The sequence below is a fragment of the Carlito syrichta genome, unplaced genomic scaffold (genome assembly GCF_000164805.1).
Source record: "Carlito syrichta isolate Samal-C Ts95f unplaced genomic scaffold, Tarsius_syrichta-2.0.1 Scaffold301892, whole genome shotgun sequence".
Lineage (NCBI taxonomy): Eukaryota > Metazoa > Chordata > Mammalia > Primates > Tarsiidae > Carlito > Carlito syrichta.
Genome location: NW_007245988.1, coordinates 306,496 through 320,580, shown reverse-complemented (window position 1 = coordinate 320,580; position 14,085 = coordinate 306,496). Strand labels below are relative to the sequence as shown.

Below are 14,085 nucleotides of genomic sequence, written 5' to 3'. Positions count from 1 at the left end.
CAAGTTGCCCAGGCTGGTCTCGAACCCATGGGCTCAGGCAATCCTCTCATCTCAGCCTCCCAAAGTACTGGGATTACAGGCATGAGCCACCACGTCCAGCCTCTGTGAATATTTAAAAAATAACATTAAAAGATTTAGAATAACTCTATTGGGAATATACCCGGAGGAACTCAAATCATTCTACAAAAAAGAAACCTGCACATGTATGTTTGTTGCAGCTCTATTTACAACAGCAAAAACATGGAACCAATCGTGTTGCCCATTGAAGCTGAACTGGATTAAAAAAATGTAGTATATATACACAATGGAATATTATGCAGCCATAAAGAAAGACAAACATATGGACTTCTCAGCAACTTGTATGGATTTGGAGTCAGTCATACTCAGTGATCTATCACAGAAACAAAGAATAGAGTATCATATGTTCTCTCACTCATAAGCGGACCTTGAACAACAATACTATAAGAAAGGGATTGGCAGTAATGGGAAACTGTCAGGTGAGGGAGGGGCATACCTCATCAACAAGGGTACCTGCATAATCGACATTTGCATATTTAACCCTGAATTATACCCCACATCTTTATAATAATAAAAAAAGATTCAGAATATTCCATAAATGTAATTGATAAAGCAGTAGCAGGGTTTGAGAGGACTGACTCCAATTTTGAAAGAAGTTCTATTGTGGGTAAAATGCTATTGAACAGCATCTCATGTTAGAGAGGAATCATTCAGGAAAGGAAGAGTCAATCAATGTAGTAGATTTCATTGTTGCTTTTTTTTTTGAGTTGGAGTCTTACTCTGTTGCCCAGACTGGAGGGCAGTGGCCGCTCCTGGCACTGCAGCCTCGACCTGCTGGGCTCCGGCGATCCTTCTGCCTCAGCCTTTCAAGTTGCCGGAACTACAGGTGCGCGCTACCATGCCTGGCTAACTTTTTGATTTATTGTAGAGATGAGGTCTCACCAAGTTGCCCAGGTGGGTCTCGAACCCGCGGGCTCAGGTAATCCACTCACCTCAGCCTCCCATGGCGCGGGATTACAGGCTGAGCCACCGAACCCGGCTCATTGTTGTTTTATTTTAAGAAATTGCCAAAGCCACCCTAGCCTTCAGCAACCACCATCCTGATCAGTCAGCATCATCAATATCGAGGAAAGATGCTCACCAGCAGAAAGATTACACCTCACAACTCATTGAAAGCTAGAATGATCTTTAGCAATTTTTAGCTATAAAGTATTTTAAATTTAACAAATGTACATTTTTAAAGATATAATGCTATTGAAACACTTGATAGACTACAGTGTAGTATAAACATAAGTTTTATAGGCATTGGGAAACCAAAACATTCATGTGACTTGCTTTATTGCAAGATTCACTTTATTGCGATAGTCACTTTACTGTGATGGTCTAGAACCAAATCCATAATATCTCCAAGGTAAGCCTATATTTCTATATTCAAGATGCAAAACATGAGGCTCAAGAGGCCACTCATTTCACAGTTAACAGGAGTCCAACAGAATAGAAATGCACGTAAACCTGGCTCTAGAGCCAAGGCTCTTCCACTATTATGTACCATCTCCTAGCAGCTGACAGGGCAGTGCTGACAGATGGCAGGACTATGCAAAAGGCAAGCCTCTTACGGAAGCTTTATTCACTAAGTAAGTATTGCATAAAAATGTTGCTACTGAAGTAATATTTAAAGTCAATTAACCTTTACACTAAAGTCAACTAAAGAGCTCCCTTATGTATATTATTAATTTACTAAATCCTCTCATGACAAACCTTGTAAAAGCCAAACTTCAGCTCAACGTATGAAAATTATTCCAAATATTCTGCTATTAATAAATTCTGTCTCAAGTGATGTTATTTACCCCTTCATGAAAGATGTAAGTTTGGTACCTAAAAGTTATTTAAACAATTCCCATTGAGCTAAAAGTTATTTGCTTAGCATTCACTCCCAACTGCTTAACAGTGATTTCTGAAGTATACTATATATAATATATGTTAAATATTCTATAAGAAGGGCACTGATACTTACCAATAAACCTATTGAAGTTAAGCTAATATTAAGTTCTTGGTTATGAAGACCAAAGCTACCTGCAACATCTACAACTATCTGCAGGCAAGTGCAAGGCATTGTTGGTAGAAAATCTGTCACAACCAACTGAAGACACTGGAATGCAGTTCGTATCAAGGATTCTCTGAAAGCATAAGAGAAATGCATTCTGATGCAATGAAAAGAAATGGGTACAAATACATATCTTACAATAATTTAAACCAAGCAAAATTTTATTTTAGAAATTGAACAAGAAAATCTTCCTGAATAATAGATCAAATAGTACTTCAACATTTACATAAATGTAAAAAAGATTCACTTACTGAAACAAATGAACAAAAATAAAGAAAGAACCTTGCAGGCAATAAGAAAAACAGCATATTTTAAAAAGGAGGAGAAAATAAGTATTAATGCCGTATTATTTCTATCTGTACTTCATATCAACTAACCAAAAAAAAACTTAGACACAGAATGAGCAGGGGAAAATCCACTGCAGAAACTTCTCTCTACCGTATCCCCAGTACCTAGGACAGTGCCCAGTACACGCCAGTGCATGCGATTTATTCAGTGAATGAAAACAAACTCCTCATTCTTCTATATCTATACTATACCTTATTAAATCTCCAAAGAAATTTAAAACCTACATCTAGTCTGTGAAAAAAGAATAAGTCGTGAATTTAAAATAAAGAGAATAAGAAGTACTTGGCTTGGGAAAAAGATTCTAATAGTAAAAATGAAAATAGCAATCATAAAAGCTAACACTTATTGAGTGCTTAGTATATCACATACTTCCTAAGTATTTTATGTGTATTTATTCATTTCATCCTAACAACAATGCCCTATTTTACACATTATAGTGTAGGTTGGGAGAAGAAACTTAAGTTTGACCTAAGCTGATCTCTTTTCAATTTAATCATTTCAATATCTATAGTATATAAGGAAATATATTACTGTGAATATTTAAGAAAAACGAATTTTTCACAATAGTTTCAAGCATCTCAGTCATCTAAAACTCCCAAACTGGCCACCAAAACAAGACAGTGTGAGTCTTACTGCAGAATTACAGACAAATATAAAAAACGTCTGCTAAATATCTCCACTGCAATATCCTATGGTAAACTGGACAAATCCATACTTTCCTTCCAAACATGCTCTCCTTCTGTATCCCTATTTAGTTAATGCTGCTACCACCCCTTCAACTGCCTAAGTCAGAATCTGGGAGTCCTTCCAGATTGCTGTTTCTCCTTCTGCCCTTACACACAATCTGGTAAGTAGCTCAAACCTATCTCCTCTCATTTCTTTTTTTTTGAGTTGGAGTCTCACTCTGTCACCCAGACTGGAGTGCAGTGGCCACTCCCGGCCACCACAGCCTTGACCTGCTGGGCCCCGGCGATCCTTCCGCCTCAGCCTTCCAAGTAGCTGGAACTACAGGTGTGCGCTACCACTCCCGGCTAGTTTTTGATTTATTGTAGAGAGGAGGTCTTGCCAAGTTGCCCAGGCAGGTCTCGAACCAGCGGGCTCAGGCAATCCACTCACCTCGGCCTCCCAAAGTGCTGGGATTACAGGCTGAGCCGCTGAGCCCAGCCTATCTCCTCTCATTTCTAGTGATCACCTGTAGGGCTCTCATTTCCCACCTCCCCTCTACCCTGATGTCACAGGGAAATCTGTCAAATATACAACTGATTACATCATTCCTCTGCTTTAAATGCCTCCCAAATGAATTCAGGATAAATCCAAATCACTTATAAAAGCACTTAAGGGCCTTCATAATTCTAGCTCCCCTCCCACAGGAGCCCTCTTTTTTTGTGGCATTATAAACTACAGTCACGTGTTGCCTAACAATGGGGAACTGTTCTGAGAAATGTGTCGTTAGGCGATTCTGTCATACTTCCACAAACCGAGATGGTACAGCCTACTCCACTACCTAGGCTGTAGGGTGCAGCCTATTGCTCCAAGCTAAAACCCTGCCCAGCTTGTTATCTACAGTAATAAATACTGTAGGCAACTATAACATAATAATAAGCACTCGTGTACTGAAATATATCAAAACATAGAAAAGGTACAGTAAAAATATGGTACAATCTTATGGCTCCCACACTGTACAAGTGGTCTATTGATTGAAATGTAACTCAGCACATGATTGTACTTATTTTTACTAGGATTCTACTTCTAGGTAGGAACTATTTACCTTAAATCAGAATAACTATCAAGTATAGTACTTGGAATACACTAGGAACAGAAACAAATGCTTATAACCAAATTAATGAGAAGGTAATTTTAAATCAATTTTTTAGACTTCCTAATATATACAGGGAGGTCAAACCCTAAACACTCTTTCACATCTTAGCAAATACTATATTTTAACAAAACAAAACAGCCCAATCTTTGGATGTGTTATAAAATTTGTCAGATTGGTTTATCTTATTACAAGCAAGAAACATGTATTCTTATATAAATGTCAAATAAACAGCAGTTCTTCTATCCTGCCAAGACAAAAGTGATTCCTAAAAATTCCCTATAAACCCTATAGCTTAAGAAAAACTATTATAGATATTAGGCTTAAACAGGAGGGACATACATAAAAAGTTAGCACAGCTACAAGACTACAGAATGGGTTCCCTTTCTTCCTCTACCCCTTTGGGATGCTCATTTTACGCACTTACCCTTGATCATTTCTGATTGCTCCCATTACTCCAAGCACTAATGGCCATCCAGGCCCAAGACTGTCTCCCTGACTCTGTAGAATCTGCAACACACACTCTAATTGCTTGAGTCGAATATCTGGATGGTTAATATTGGACATCTCCTTTAACGGGTTCAATAAAAGCAACTGCAGCCTCTGAAAAGAGGGCAAGAAACCAATTAGGAAGAGAAACCCAAAAAGACAGAAATGTTTTGCTGTTGCTTTTGAACTTTAAATTCACCTCCACTCAGACTACTCTGGTTAACAGAATTTTCTTTTTTTTTACTAAATTAAACATTAAATATGATTTCTGAAACAGCAATCATTAAAGGTTTATTTAGTCATTTATCTCTATTTTCAAATAAGAGAAAAAACATCAATCTTCAAGATTTTGGATATTGGGAAAGTGGGTAGTTTACCTTACCTTTACTTATTAATGTGTATCATCTGTATTTAAATTTGAGATTCTCAAGTGTGATATAATAGCAGTTATAATATTCCTAAAAATGAATGAATACTGCAGACATTAGCAAAGATGACATTAACCAAAAAACGTGTTAGAGAATAAAAGCAGCACTGTTCTACCCACTGCAGCACCCCAAAACATTTCCTTCGCTTTTAACTTTCTTCTTTCATTTATTTTGTTCACTTACTGAACATTTACCAAGCTCTCACTAGGCAGCAGGGGACAATGAGAATACTAAAATTAATAAAAAAGAGTTTCCCTTTTAAAAAGAAACCTAAATTGTAGTAGAAAGACAATATGAAATCACTGAAAAATAAGTTCTAAAAAGAGCTTTACTGTCTTTTCATTCTATTCCAAGAGTTGTACTCAATAACTATGTGTTAACTAAATTTGCGGAATACAATTCTCATACAATAGGATTGATGAGGGTAATGAGAATGGTTATCAAATGCCTCATTTCTTGATTATAACCACAACCAAGACATAGGAGCAAGGAGGGTGGGAAGGGCAAGGGCCTCACAGGAGCCTCTAGAGAGAGGAAGTTTTCTATGTATCTTGGTCTGACAGCAATTGCCTGGTTATTTGTTTCATAATTTTTCGATTAAACTGCATCCATTTTTATGTACTTCTTTGCATATATATACTATTTCACAACAAAAATGCAACAAATAAACAAGTAAGCTCATGCTAAATCTAAGTTAGCACTGAGGCCCAAATCCTGGGTTCTGTGCTCATGTCAGGCAGTGGCACACACCCCTCTTTCCTTGGCAACAACACAGTGGGACACAAGGGGCTCTAGGCGGCTTCTCTAGCAATAACTTTGCTCTGTTCTTTGTTGTTACTAGATTTCCTCTATTAAAGCAGTCTTTTTTATACAAATAAAAATAAAATAAATGCCTCATTCCTGCTCGGTCCTGAAACAGTAAAATTTTGGTAGACTTTTAAAAACTGTGTAAGATATAAATGAACAATAAAGACAGTCAGGACGAATAATTCATGGCAAAAGTAAACTCTAGAAGCATAAAATTATTTAAAATTATTTAAAAATAAAAATCTATTTCATTGTGCTCACTTCTTCTGCCACCTGTTTTCTACTCATCTAAGGAGAGTGAGAAAAAAAAATCAGAGACAGGTAAGGACCAAAGCAACAGAGGGCCCCAACAATGCCCTGGCATGGCATGAAGAAGAAAACACAGACACTGGGAGACCAATTCTGGGTATCTAGCTATCTGTCATGCGCAAGGTGTTTTGGTTTCTTTTTTTTTTTGGAGTTGGAGTCTCATTCTTGTCACCCAGGCTGGAGTGCAGTGGCACACTCATGGCCACCGCAACCTCAACCTGCTATGCTCAGGTGATCCTTCTGCCTCAGACTTCCAAGTAGCTGAAACTACAGACACATACCACCATGCCCAGCTAGTTTTTGTGATTTATTGTAGAGACAAGGTCTCACTAAGTTGCCCAGGCTGGTCTTGAACCCTCAGGCTCAGGCAATCCTCTCACCTTGGCCTCCCAAAGTGCTGGGATGACAGGCTGAGCCACCGAGCTTAGCCCGCAAGGTGTTTTTTATAAAGACAATCCTAAAAATCTCACCCTCTATACAAGAGCTCCAGGGCCTACATATAAAATAGAATATTAAGTTAAAACCCCACTCTTAAAATATCATGTACTTGATAAATTAAGAAAAGTCGCAAATGCAGGGCGGTCATTTTACATTAAGTATTCTTCTAAAAAAAAAAAAAAGATAAGGATTTTTGGTGTTTTTTTTTTTTACCTGGTTTTGTGAAAGTGGAGGATCATGGTTAAATGTTAATCCTGCCTTGATAAGTGAAGTTAAAGCTTCTGCTCCCCACTCTCTCATTCGTGAGTTTGGATGCTGGCAGACCTGAAGGTACAGACAACAAACAAAAATTAAATGTTTAATTCGTATACTTAAGCTACACATCAATGTGAGAAAAGAAACTGAAATGTCACATTTTCTGGGTTTTTTCACATTTAAAAAATAATATCAAATGTTCAATGAGAGTTGGGAACAAAACCATATCCGAAATGTAAGCAAGCTTACCTTCTGAGTAAGGCAAGAGGAAGCAAAGAGAGACAGAAGAAAAAAAGATGAAACTAAAACAAGTCACAGAAAAGAAAGGATTTCATCAAAGTAAGTGTTATGTCATCAGAGTCAACCAAAGAAGCAAACAGATACTCTCACAGACAAATAATTTGTTGAGATTTAAAAACAACTTTATTTGTTGCCATTTGATGAGACTGTCCAATAATGAAGAAATCTGCATATGTCCTTTAAGCAGTCATAAAAACAATCCCATCAAAATGGAAAAAAAATTAAGCTCATGTACATCTGTTTTTCTTACTAAGAATAATACCTTTCTCAGGTTTCTAAAATAACATAAAATGAGCATGGTAACCCAGACCCACACTGGGCACGAACACGCACACTGACTGAAGCAGATGGTTCTTAAGCAGCATCTAATCGTCAAGAATCACCCCAACATGCATATGACAGATAGAATTCCCCAGCATTACCTATACCCAGTGACACCAGACAGGTTTTTCCCTTTGTATAAAGCTATCTCATAATCATAACAATAACTGTCCATGAGCAGCATTTACTACTAACTCTACGCCCTAGTCATCTTGAAGTTTCAGAACTACCTGAAACTAAGGAGGCTCAAGAAAGAAAAAAGAAAAAGAAAAAAACGGGGGAGGGGGAGGTGTCACCAAGCTAACAGCTGGTTTCACTGATATTTCTCACTTTAAAATTTCACCAATAAAAGCAACCTACTCCTTTACAACTTTAGTTCTTTATAAAATATGCAGACATAAGTACCAGGTTGGGGGGGGCCGGGGGGACAGGTAGCTAATGCTGATTCTTCAAAGGCTATTGGGAATCATTAGTTCTATGTGTAAGTCTTGATTTAAAAATTATGTATTAATATTTAAGAAAGAGAGCTTACCTCCAGTAGATGGCCAGTTAGAGGTCTCCATAAAATTTCTATTCGGTGCATATTAACTAGACCAGTTTCTAACAATTTGGCAACAGCAAAAAGAGATGGTTCCTATGGAGAAAACATTGTATTTTGATATTATAAGGAGAATGTTGAGTACTTTAACTGTAAATACAGCTGAGAATACTCTGAAAAGTATGACTGAAATTAAAATGATTAGTTAGTATAAAGTTAACAATAAATATACAAAACCTCACTATCATGAGACAAGCCTTTCGGCCACCCTTACGCATCCAGAAGAGCGCCTCATTGGAAAATTTGGTTAGGAAGGAAAGGCTTTAATAGGGAAAGGGTAAATATCCAAAAATTATACTAAACACATAGAATGCCTAGTTCTCTGATCAGACGGAAAGAAATACTCTTGTCAGCAAAGTCTTGAAATATCCAGGCTTTCTGTGTGAATGTCAGAAAGTTTGGAAAAAGAAGACAACAGAGATCAGGGGAAAAAATATGACATTAAGAGTATGGCAGAGTTCAGAGCTGTCAGTTTCTGATGCTAACAGAAGAGACAAGACAAACAGTTCTCTACAGTCAATGGCATATCAACAACTAGAGAGGAAATCGGGATACATCATACACTGCTAAATTAGAATACCCTGTCCATGTGTCATAAGAGTGGTTTCAGAAAAGGTCAAAGGGCAACTATCGCGAATTCAATATTAATGTAGTAAAACATGTTTAAATGTAAATTCAGCTGATGAAAGCCATAGGTATTTTCTGATGGATGGCTGTTATTTAAAACAGAGACATTGCATTAGACAAAAGACAAGGCAACTGAAATAAAAAGCAAATTATGGGAATAATTTAATAATTTTTAAAGAAAAAGATTTGTTATGATCTTACCTTCTTAGCGTTTATACAGTGCTGATAAAAATCTAATATGGAAATGTTTGATAGTATCTTTTCTTTCTAGTAGAAGCCAGTGAATGAAATATGTTGGAGTTTTAAGACAAATATGAGTCAGTTGTGACCCTTACTGCATATGCTAATGTTATAGGCACCCAAAAAGTTTTGGTGGTAGAAAAATTAAAGATTCTAGAGACAATAAGGTATAATGGCTATGACTGATGTCTGCTAAGTTTTGACTGTCTGGGATTTCAGCTCAACTCTACCACTTAATAGCTATATGCAATCTTGGGTAAGTTACCACTTCTACTAATATTTTTACTTTTAAATTCTATAAAATGAAAATAATAATAATACAGAAACTACCTCATATTAGAAAGTGCCTGGCACATAATAAGTCCCCCCAAAATGTAGCCTGGTGGTGTTACTTCCACACTCTCTTCTCCCCGCTTCTAATTTTAACTAGGATGTACACAAGAATTATGTGTAGCACCTAAAAGAATATGCATATATCCAGGCCTCACACCTGAAGACTCTTACCAGGAAGCCTAGAATGAGCTCTCAATACTACTTGTATTTTTAAAAAATTTCAGAGCTGACTTTGATGCACACCAAAAGTTAGTACAGTGTTTAAGAATAGAACTTCGGAATGAGACCTAAGTGAGTTCAAATTCAAGCTCTACAAATTACTAAGTAGGTTGCCTCAGGCAGGTCACTTTTAAGCTATTTTCATCTTTAAAAAGGGAATACTACCATAGAACCTGGCTTGGCATAAAGTAAGCACCCAATGTCCACCAGCTGTTTTTAATTCCTGGAATATTTAACTCATTCAGAACAGTTGATATTGATAGATCTTCTGTTCTTTAAATAATCTAGATTTTTTCTACTTATTTTAATATCTGCATAGTTATAATAATCTTTGTAGATGACACAACTGACTAACAAACTTTTTATAGCTTCCATCTAGAAATATTTTCTGAAGTTTATATTGAATATTTTCATAAAGTTTAGACTTGAATATTTGTATAAAGTTTTAACTTCCACCACATATTTACAACTCCACTTTACAAAATTAATCCTTAATGGAGACATGTGAATCCATTCTCAAAGAAATTATCTTCATTTCACTCAGTATATCCATTTTCTCAACACTTGTTCCCTTCAAGCCTTCCTTAAAAATCACATCTGCTTCTAATACTCTCTTGAAATTGTCCTCTTCAAGGTTAACAGTAAACTATTAATCATCAAGTCTCCTTAGTTTTTCTCATTGACCGTTATTTCTGGTAACATTTTTCTCCTTTGATTTCTATGAACCTGCCCTTTCCTACCTAAATCCCACAATTTCTTCAATACACTACTCCAATTACACTGGTTCATCTTGATCAATCTTAATTCATCTTAACAGAAATAAGTACAAAGAATATCTTATGTAACAAGGAACTAAAAATTCAGAGAATAAGTCTCATATCACTTAATGCTTATACTTATTTAGACTCTTGTACCTCCTTACCTGTCACCTAACCAATGAGCCAAGTTGTTACACGCTCTGTGAAAGCAGAGGTCTCATGTTTCCTGTATTTCTCCTAGCAGACACTGTATACACATGGCAAGCATACAGTGCTTGTTGAAAGATATATACATTCAAGACATTACTATATAAGACGGCTTAGATTTCACTGAGGCACTTTATTAAAAATATTACAGTTTTATGTTAAGAATTAATTTTAAAGATGCAGGATTCTTCAAGAAATCAAGACATTGACTGTATCTCATATTTTCCTTACCTTGATTTAGAACTATAATACATATTTTCAAACACCTGAAGTTTTATATAATTATCTAACTATGTACTATAGTATATGAAACTATGCCCAAATAAGACGTTCTTCACCAATCTTTAAGTAAGTCACATGAGCCAAGATGACAAGCCAAAGTGCACAGAATTATAATCAAGGACTAAGCAGACAACATAATTTTGGACCCTACAGTTAGATGCTATCAAATTACACATTTTAAATCATATTCTTGATTATTTTCACTTATTTGTAAATAGCCAAACTATATTTATTCATTTTAAAATATAGAAAGCATTCTATTTTAAATAATTACTTTGAGATATAAATAAGTCCAACTTTTTCCGTGCTTTCCAAGTATGACAGAAAATGCATTTTAATTAGTATAGAAAGAAATGTTCTTGAATGTCAACATTCAAAAGTAATGTGCTATTCATCTAACAAATGAACAAAAAATTTTTAATTTTCAAGGTAAGGAGAATCATTACCTTTAGAAAGAAATGATTAGCTCCTTATTTTCCATCCCAATGAAGGCAAGAGAAACTGAGACAAATATTCTTTAATTTAAATCTTATATTACTCCACTAATAAATTGTAATTACAAGAATTATCATGACAATTTATGAAACCTATTTATAAAAACCATATTACATTATTTTATAACAATTTTTTTAAATGTTCAGTATACCAGAGAAGAGGACACAATTTAAAATCATATTACATATTTAGACTTATCACAAGACAAATCACATCTTCTTTACTCCTTTGTCAACAAATAACAACTATAAATGATAAAATTTCAACAGAGTATGATTAGCATACAAGCTGAGTATTAGTCCTACTAGTAAAACACTAAGATGATAATGGATGTACCTCTTAAATAACTAATGTACCATATTTAAAGTGGAAAGGTAGAATATCACACCTTATTATTTCCATAGGCCATATCCATTGCTTCTAGAGATAAGGAGCAAAGTGCATTTATTAAATGATGCAATGATACATCATCAAGATACCTAGAAGGAAAATGAAAAAATAAGATATTTTGATCTAAGATAAATAGCTAATAACAGCGTCTTTATCAATGTAAAAAACTGACTCTTACTGTGAGCTTTCAAACAATCTTGAAAGTATATTGGAAATCACTGGTAAATCTGTCATCACTGCTGTTGTTAGAACCTAAGAGAAGAATAAAATTATATATAACGTATGACATTTTGGGAAGCACTAATTGGGTAAGAAGGACTAAAGCTTACCGTACTGGGTCCTTCCACAGCTCTCCCAGGTTTCAAGGCACCACCACTACTAGGCTTTAATCCCAGAATCCATACAAGATGCTGTAAATTTTTTTTTAAATCAAAACAAAGAAATGTATAAAAGTATAAAGGTTCTAATAACTAAAATTAAAATTAGTAACTAAAAATCAAAATCAGAGGGTTTCTGATAACTAAAACGCAAATCAGTAATCAATATTCATATAAAAAATTATACCAAACACAGGCCATTTTGAGAGGCACTCTATCACTTCCTACAACATAAGTCCCATCCTTTTAAATTTCCAACCCTTTTTTTCGTATTATTGTCTATTCCTTAGGCCTACCAAAGCACCAACAGGCATTGTTTAGTCTGATTGCTATTAATTACACTGAACTCTGACCCAGACACTGCAACTTACCTGAAGAGTTGCCAAGACAAGTTGCCACGATGTTCCAAGAACAGCCCCATGGCAGTGTGCCAAGTTAAGTAAAGTCCTCATACACTGGATATTTTTGGAAGTTAGCTATATTTTAAAAAAGGATGTATTTTCAAGAATTGTTATTATTAAAAATTAAAAGCTTGTAAGGTAGCATTAATGTATTAAAATATTAAAAATAAAAAAAAGGTTTGAATGATTTTGCAAAGAATAAATTCATTTTATTAAAAGCTATGTTATCATGTTGTTTACAATAACACCAACTGCATAAGCTAGTTACTTTAAAAAGTATCATCCAGAAAGTAAATAAGCATAATGATAAATTCTGGCAATTTAAATTTTGGCAAACACGAAGAAAGGATTTCTCTGATAGCTAATTAGTAACTAAGAAAAGAACACGTGCATTACCATTACTGTCCCTTGAGGCTGGACTGCTAAAGGTTGACCCACTGCCACAACTTGCTGGTGAGACTCACTTGATGGACTTATCATCATAACACTTTGGCCCTGAATGGAATATGCTAGAATACAAAGGAAAGCCTAATTAATCAAAATATCCCTTTTATATTGCATTCAAAGTAATGCTACAAGTTAAAATATTAATTTTATTAAACCAAGTTCAGCCATAACACTATTTAAATATCCATAGTACCTATTATCAATATATAAAGATTTTTTAAACTCATGAGGTACAAAAACCAAGAAAAGTTAAACAAATACTAAGTAAAGTAATTTTCTACATAACTTAAAAAATTTATAAAATTTTGGTAGATTTCTTCATAAGAAAAATAGAATCAGGACACATTAGCTATTTTAAACATGTATTCCTGGCATACTTTTCTAGTTAGAGCTCAGCACATTTTAAATTTGAAAAGAAAAATGAATATTGGTCTGTAATCCCAGATACCTGGGAGGCTGAGGCAGGAGGACTGCTTGAACCCAGGAGTTCGAGACCAGCCTGGGTAACATAGGGAAGCCCTATCCCAAAATAGTCAAGAAGAAAATAAATTTCTAAATGTCAGTTTAAGTGGCCACAAACATTACTGCTCTACTAGTTCCATTTAAAAAAACCACCATTTTCAATACATTATAGTTTACAAAGGACTTCCAGATTTGTCTTGTTTTAGCCTCATAACCATTATTTAAAATTAGTATTACATGTTAAGTATCCCTTATCCAAAATGCTTAGGACTAGACTGAGATTTTGACTTTTTTCAGATTTTGAAATATTTGCATTGTATACTTATTTGCATTATATACTTATCTAATGAGCAAATGAATTTCCTTTAGTGTCATGTTGGTACTCAAAAAGTCATGGCTCTTGGAGCATTTCAGATTTTAGATTTTCAGATTAGGGATACTCAATTTGTGTTGTTCCCAGTTTTAAAAAGATGGGGCCGGGCATGGTGGCTCAGGTCTGTAATCCCAGCACTTTGGGAGGCCGAGGTGAGAGGACTGCCTGAACCCATGGGTTCTAGAACAGCCTGGACAACTTGGCAAGACCTTATCTCTACAATATATCAAAAAATTAGCTGGG

General features: G+C 35.3%; 1 protein-coding gene across 5 annotated transcripts in view; it reads right to left on the bottom strand.

Moving 5' to 3' along the window:
- The window catches only part of MON2 (MON2 homolog, regulator of endosome-to-Golgi trafficking), a 107,834-nt gene that overhangs the window by 40,855 nt on the left and 52,894 nt on the right, over positions 1-14,085 (bottom strand). For 4 of the 5 annotated variants that reach the window (XM_021711170.1, XM_021711168.1, XM_021711169.1 and 1 more), the window contains 9 exons: positions 12,957-13,069; positions 12,531-12,635; positions 12,112-12,192; positions 11,961-12,034; positions 11,781-11,871; positions 8,166-8,267; positions 6,971-7,081; positions 4,714-4,889; positions 2,033-2,195 (listed from right to left, as the gene is read on the bottom strand). In XM_021711170.1, the coding sequence (XP_021566845.1) occupies positions 2,033-2,195; positions 4,714-4,889; positions 6,971-7,081; positions 8,166-8,267; positions 11,781-11,871; positions 11,961-12,034; positions 12,112-12,192; positions 12,531-12,635; positions 12,957-13,069 (1,016 nt within the window). Of the gene's footprint in view, positions 1-2,032; positions 2,196-4,713; positions 4,890-6,970; positions 7,082-7,261; positions 7,265-8,165; positions 8,268-11,780; positions 11,872-11,960; positions 12,035-12,111; positions 12,193-12,530; positions 12,636-12,956; positions 13,070-14,085 lie in introns of all 5 variants that reach the window. The other variant, XM_008055613.2, reaches the window with a different exon arrangement.